At 40.8% G+C, this 6,732-nt stretch overlaps 1 protein-coding gene across 4 annotated transcripts; it reads left to right on the top strand.

The window, feature by feature from the left end:
• The first annotated feature begins 1,067 nt into the window (after positions 1-1,067).
• Positions 1,068-6,404, top strand: LOC133584605 (uncharacterized). 4 transcript variants are annotated; one of them, XM_072912833.1, is made up of 13 exons: positions 1,068-1,233; positions 1,465-1,656; positions 2,727-2,813; positions 2,910-3,030; positions 3,118-3,258; positions 3,344-3,665; positions 3,763-3,965; positions 4,064-4,223; positions 4,347-4,453; positions 5,267-5,810; positions 5,944-6,009; positions 6,099-6,164; positions 6,254-6,401. In XM_072912833.1, the coding sequence occupies exons 3-6, from the start codon at positions 2,727-2,729 to the stop codon at positions 3,655-3,657; spliced, it is 663 nt and encodes a 220-aa protein (XP_072768934.1). In that variant the 5' UTR covers positions 1,068-1,233; positions 1,465-1,656; the 3' UTR covers positions 3,658-3,665; positions 3,763-3,965; positions 4,064-4,223; positions 4,347-4,453; positions 5,267-5,810; positions 5,944-6,009; positions 6,099-6,164; positions 6,254-6,401. The 4 variants fall into 4 exon arrangements, with proteins under 4 accessions (XP_072768934.1, XP_072768937.1, XP_072768935.1 ...); XM_072912836.1 differs by lacking the exon at positions 1,068-1,233 and having other exon boundaries at positions 1,279-1,656; positions 4,318-4,453; positions 6,254-6,404; XM_072912834.1 differs by lacking the exon at positions 1,068-1,233 and having other exon boundaries at positions 1,279-1,656; positions 5,267-5,353; positions 6,254-6,399.
• Positions 6,405-6,732: the final 328 nt, after the last annotated feature.

Consider the following 6,732-nt stretch of genomic DNA (forward strand, 5'->3'; position numbering starts at 1 on the left):
GACAGAATAAACTCTCTGCTGCTGAAGCAACAGAGATACAGTCTATAGGTCCCTAAGATATATAGATATCTAATGTATTCATACATTGTTTATGTAGGATACACACATATGTATATATAACCTAATCATATTGTTTCTTCAATTTAAAAATAGATTACCGTTTTTTTCCACCTTCTCTGGGATTATATTCCCAGTTTTGATCTCGGACGTCTGGTCATTTCCCAGGTAACACCTAACGTTAGCGTAACGTTACTGTATGGTTCTCGTTTGGTTATGCAAGATGAGAACATTCTAAGAACATTCTCAGAACATATCAAAACCTATGACACACAAAATATTTGCCTGCAATGAAAACAGCAACCGTTAGGCTTTTCAAAGTGTGTTTTTTCCGCAAATTTACTTTATATACATTATGTAGTAACGTTTCCCTAACGTTCCGCGAACGTGTTGTGTTTTTCGAGTAATCTGACGCGCATGCGCGTAGAATCTTCCCTAAGACAAAGAAGGACTACCAAGCTCGACGACGTACGCTCGACAACGCTGCAAATTCCAGAATCCCGATAAATCAGGCAATTGCATTGATCACATGTAAGTAGATAGAAAGAGTGAAATACGAAGCACGTTTTTTTGTAACAATTTCTACCCTATGTAACAGAGTTAAATACACCTTTGTTATTTATTATATTTTGTTTGTGTATTTTATCTCCAAATAGTTATCTTGTCTGCTCGTCTATGAGAGGGCGGTTTGATATATTTTTGTCCCTCCTGAGCTCCTGTAGTTCTCCTGGGTTGTGTAGCCCTTTTCCTTGTTTTTCGGTAGAAATGAGGTCTTTAATGAATGAATGTGTGTACCAAGAATGTGAATATGTTTACCTGTGTTGTCCTTTAGTTTTAAGTTCAGATTACAGGTAACATTACATCGCTAACATTGGCGCCAAACGGCCGCTCTTTGTTGTATGAGACTTGTTCAGTGTGTGCGTGCGTGCGTGTGTGAGACTTGTTAAGTGTGTGCGTGCGTGCGTGTGTGAGACTTGTTCAGTGCGTGCGTGCGTGCGTGTGTGCCTACATGTGTAGGTAATGAGACTTGTTCAGTGTGTGTGTGCGTGCGTGCGTGTTTGTGTGTGCGTACGTATGTGTGTGTGCTTACGTGCGTAGGTAACAGTGTTATTCTGTGTGTTTAGGCGTAAGCCAAAGAAAGACGGGATACCGACATTGTCTGATTGTCGCCCGCAGGTTTGTGGTTTTATTTTATTTCCTAAGGTGTTAACTATAGCAAATGTTGCATGTTTTGTTCTGCCACGGAATGGCGCTTAGAATATACATTTCAATATTTTACAGACTGTTTGTATCTGTCTTTTTCATTGTAAATGGTTAAAGATGTATATGTGACAGAAAAGTTCCACATGTTGAGGGCGTAAGCCAAAGAAAGACGGGATACCGACATTGTCTGATTGTCGCCCGCAGGTTGGAAGAAAAATAAATGAAGCTGAGAACAGTGGAAAAGTCTCATTGTGCCGACCCAGAACAGTTACACTGGTGCCGTGAACCTTCGGATCTTCAGATCGGCTTGATGCTCGTCGCCGCGGATGCTGCGCTGCTGACCTGATCTACGGTTGATGATTATTGTGTGGTCGGATCTCAAAACAGTGTGTTTGGGTACAGTGATCTATATATATTTTTTTCTTTCTCTTTTTTTTCTCTCCCTCTTTTATTTTCAGTGGGTCGGTAACTTTCGGTAGTACATTATTTTTGTGCTAAAACACGTCTTATTTTTTTTCCGAGTCCGTTTGTTCCGGTATAATTACACAACGCAAGTACATATCATTATTGGCATCACGATGGATAAGTTTGTTACCCCTGTGTTATCAAGAGGTAGGGGGATTTTGTGTTCTGATTTCACTAATAGTAGGGAGGTGGGGCATTCCAGCATTGTAGCTGATGGGTGTACAAATAAGGGGTTGGGTCGAGGTTTGCTGTTCACTCCTGTTGACGAGTCCATGAGGGAGACACCTCACACTTCCACACCCAACAGTGATGTAGATGCCATCCACCACCTCACTGACATGGTAGGGCAGTTAGGTGCCCAAATTGGTGAATCCATTGTTGAAAAGCTAATGTCAGCTGGTGTTGTGAATATGCAGAGTGACTGTCAGAGTAGTCCTGCTGTGCAGAACACACACAATGGAGTTAGCAAGCATGATCTCCAGCATTTGACAGTTCAAGTTAAGTCAGATAAAGACCTCCAGACATTTAGAGGTGACAACACTGACAGGTATTCAGTGCAAGACTGGATTGTTATGACTAAGACTTACCTCAAGAGACACAATGTTATTATAGATGATCAGGCGGAGGAAATCTTGAACCATTTGATGGGCAAAGCCAGGGATGTAGTGCAGATTGCATTGCGTAGTGATCCTGGACTGAATGTTAGACAGAGACCTGAACTAATATACAATATCCTACTCCAGTATTTCAGTGATGCTCCGTCATGTCTCCCTCTTGCTGACTTTTATGCTACTCTGCCCAAGCACAGAGAGAACCCAGTAGACTACTGGATAAGACTGAACAAAGCAGCAGACCTGGCTCTTGAGGGTCTTCACAGACAAGGAAAATAATATATAAATATATTATAAATATATATTATAAATATATTATAATATATGATATATTATAAATAACTCTTTGATGCAGTATTGAAATGGTAATATTATCTGATTGTTTTCCAGATGGCTCCTTCGTATGTGGTCGTTGAGTTCCTTGGTGAACGTTCAGTCGCTGTTGTCCCAACCATATGGACAAAAGATGATGGAAAGGTTATTACTTTTTCTGAAAAGTACTGTGCATAGGCATAATATTGTAGCTTATTATTAATTATGTCATTCATCATGACTGAATTATTTTATCTTCAGAATACCTTCTGCTATTGGCCAAAGCCAAATCCTACCCACTCCAGAATCCGGAGAGCTGAGATTCCTGACAAAGAAGTCTGGGATAGGCTACCAATTCGGGTTTTCAGGAAAACATTGACTGGTAAGGGAATATTGTCAAAGTCATATCATGTATATCTTAAACAACATAATTCATATTGAGTCATCAGCATACTTTGAAATTTTGCAGAAGACTTTGACAAGGCCCTTCAATATGAAAAACAAGCTGAAATGTTTTCGAGCCCAGAGGAAGAAGAAATATCAACCAAACGGAGCCACATCACCCCTGAACGTTATAGAAACGATGAGGAAGATGTGTTTGATGCTGACGGTTAGTCACTTTTCAAAGACTGTTTACTTACAATACTCAAACACTACTTAGTGGTGCATACATTTTATTGTCTTTGTTGGTTTAGACGAAGAGGAAATTCGGGCAAAAAAGAAGTGCAGAAAAGAGAAATCACAGATCCTCATCCAGGCACCCCCACTGCCAGTGCTCCCACCATTGAACTTTCCAATCTCCAGCAAGTACCAGACCACTTCAGCCAGTACCAGCCAATACTACACCACTCCAAGGCATCCAGGCCGACCTCACAGCCCAGCGAGAAGCAGCACTTACAGGCTCATTCCAGACAGGAATCATGCATCTAGCTCAAGCCAGTACCAAACCACTCCAGCCAGTATGAGTCAGTACCAGACCACTCCCAAGAAGCAGCAGGAATGCCCTTGAAAGTGAACGTTAGTTGGCTTTTTAACTGTTGATAGGTGGTGTTAAACAGGCTGTTACAACGGGCAGTAATACGAATGACCTCTTTGACTTTTGTTGTCTTTGCAGTTTTCCAGTTAAACATGAAAGTTCAAAAACTAGTTGAGAACCAGGGAGAAATTATGCGCATGCTGAGAGGGCTGGCAGCACAGTCTGTGGGGCCAGAAGCTGTGGATGTTCAAGATCTCATTGAGAAGCCTTTCGAGACTCTTGAGCAGCTTAAGACCTTCAGTGAACAGCTCGACACTGATCTTCTGCTCAGAAAGCAGCTGGTAATTAGTTTTAATTCCCCATTGCAAAATTATTTTGTTTAGTTATCAAAAAACATGTTCTAATCAAGTACAATATTGTTGTTTATTTATTTGTATAGGTGAAAGCTCTTACTGCTCTTGGTGGGCAGAATTTGGCAGACACAGTGAGGACAATGCTGAGGAAAATTGCCACAAACAAAGTCCTGGAGCAGCTTGGTCTCCGTGGAAAGACAGGCAAAGTGGCATTTGAGGACTTGCCCTTTTACAGAATAATAATAAGTAAGTGTTAATAATAGGTTTGCATCTTTGAACATGTTGCATGTATGCTCACAAGGTCGATCTAGCTGTTATTATTACGGTATTTATTCTAAAGGGAATTCTAAATTGTGCTGGTGATTCCAGAGGCATGCAGGGGTGTTCACAAACAGACGACCACAGCTGAAGTAGATTGTGAGCTTGGAGAGGTCCTGAAACTGGCCACTTTTTGAAAGGGAGGTTCAAAGTTTGAGGTACGGAGAATTATGATAAGATATCCCAATTTTGAATTCCATTTTATTGAAGTTCCACTGCATGTTCCACTGCTTTATCTCGACTCGTCTTGATTATTGTAATGCCCTGTATGTAGGCATTAGCCAGGCCTCCCTCGCCCGCCTGCAGCTCGTGCAGAACTCTGCTGCTCGTCTGCTAACACAGACCCGCAGACGTGAGCACATCACCCCTATTTTAGCGTCCCTTCACTGGCTCCCTGTGCGTTACCGAATCAATTTCAAACTCCTTTTATTTGTTTTTAAATGTCTAAACAACCTCGCGCCAACCTATCTCTCCGACCTCCTTCAGCCTTACTGCCCCACCCGATCCTTAAGATCAGCCGATCAGCTGCTGTTGACGGTCCCTGACACAAGGCTGCAGCTTAGAGGTGACAGAGCTTTCGCCGTTGCTGCTCCCAAGCTCTGGAACGACCTACCCCTGAGTGTTAGACAAGCCTCCTCTCTTCCTGTTTTTAAATCTCTCTTAAAAACATACTTTTATTCCATGGCTTTTAACACTGAGTGATATCCATCCTGCAATGGCGCCCCATAATACACCTGCTGTGATCCTGTTTTTATGTTTTTATGTTTTTATTAATTCTATTTTAATTATTTATTTTTTATCGTGTTCTGTTTGTGTTGTGTTGTGTTTGCTCGGTACTCGTTTTATCTGTTAACCTGTTCATTGTACAGCACTTTGGCTACCCCTGTGGTAAATTTTAAATGTGCTTTATAAATAAAGTTGATTTGATTTGATTTGATGTCTTTTGAATTTGCAATTATAACTACTTGCAGGAGAAGAGGAGGAATTAAGAGGATGCGACGGCGAAGAAGGGCAAAGGGAGGTGTACAAAGGAAATGGACAGTGAGATGAGTGACCAGGTAAATGATAAAGTAATTATGCCAATGTTTTAAATCAATTCATGAAGATCCCAGTTCTGTGTTGAATTTGCAATTATAAACACTCGATTGTATTGTACATATGTCCCGGCAAGAAATCTGCGTTCAAAGAACTCCGGCTTATTATTGATACCCAGAGCCCAAAAAAAGTCTGCGGACTATAGAGCGTTTTCTATTGGGGCTCCAGTACTATGGAATGCCCTCCCGGTAACAATTAGAGATGCTACCTCAGTAGAAGCATTTAAGTCCCATCTTAAAACTCATTTGTATACTCTAGCCTTTAAATAGACCCCCCTTTTAGACCAGTTGATCTGCCGTTTCTTTTTTCTCCTCTGCTCCCCTCTTCCTTGCATTCGGTCTCCCCTAGAGGGGGGGGTTACCCACATATGCGGTCCTCTCCAAGGTTTCTCATAGTCATTCACATTGACGTCCCACTGGGGTGCGTTTTCCCTTGCCCGTATGTGGGCTTTGTACCGAGGATGTCATTGTGGATTGTGCAGCCCTTTGAGACACTTGTGATTTAGGGCTATATAAATAAACATTGCTTGATTGATTGATTGAAACACTTGCAGGAAGCGACGGCGAAGAAGGGCAAAGGGAGGTGTACAAAGGAATAGGACAGTGATATGAGTGACCAGGTAAATGATAAAGTAATTATGCCAATATTTTAAATCAATTCATGAAGATCCCAGTTCTGTGTTGAATTTGCAATTATAAACACTTGCAGGAAGCGACGGCGAAGAAGTGAAAAGGGAGGTGTACAAAGGGAATGGACAGTGAGATGAGTGACCAGGTAAATGATAAAGTAATTATGCCAATGTTTTAATTCAATTCATAAAGATCCCAGTTCTGTGTTGAATTTGCAATTATAAATACTTGCAGGAAGTGAAGAAGAAGAAAACAGGGAAAGGGAAAAGAACCAAGCAAACGCCAGTGAGACCAGTGAGCATTGAGCAGGTAAACAAGGAGTAAATTATGCCATGTTTTAATTGAATTCAATTCATCTACATTCCAGTGCTGTCTTTGTTGTATTTGTGAATATCTATAATTATTTACTTCCAGGAAGAGAGCCAACAAGAAGGGGCAGGAGTACACTGACGCGCACCACAGCATTCCATTTCTATTGTATTATAATTATCACTAATAAATAATTATTGTTGAATTTTCTGTTTGAGTGTCAGTCCTGACAAGATAGCACAAAAACAGACGAAAATACCACTGCATTCCATTTCTATTGTATTATAATTATCACTAATAAAGAATTATTGTTGAATTTTCTGTTTGTTATAGTCCTGACAATATAGCACAAAAACAGACGTAAATACCATTGCATTCCATTTCTATTGTATTATAATTATCAC

This window comes from Nerophis lumbriciformis, linkage group LG03 (genome assembly GCF_033978685.3).
Source record: "Nerophis lumbriciformis linkage group LG03, RoL_Nlum_v2.1, whole genome shotgun sequence".
Classification (NCBI taxonomy): domain Eukaryota; kingdom Metazoa; phylum Chordata; class Actinopteri; order Syngnathiformes; family Syngnathidae; genus Nerophis; species Nerophis lumbriciformis.

Bases quoted from the DNA above. Each gene is read 5' to 3' on its own strand.
- LOC133584605 (XM_072912833.1), top strand. From the start codon at position 2,727: ATGGCTCCTTCGTATGTGGTCGTTGAGTTCCTTGGTGAACGTTCAGTC. The intron at 2,814-2,909 runs GTTATTACTTTT...TTTTATCTTCAG, and splicing joins GGACAAAAGATGATGGAAAG to AATACCTTCTGCTATTGGCC. The intron at 3,031-3,117 runs GTAAGGGAATAT...GAAATTTTGCAG, and splicing joins TTTCAGGAAAACATTGACTG to AAGACTTTGACAAGGCCCTT.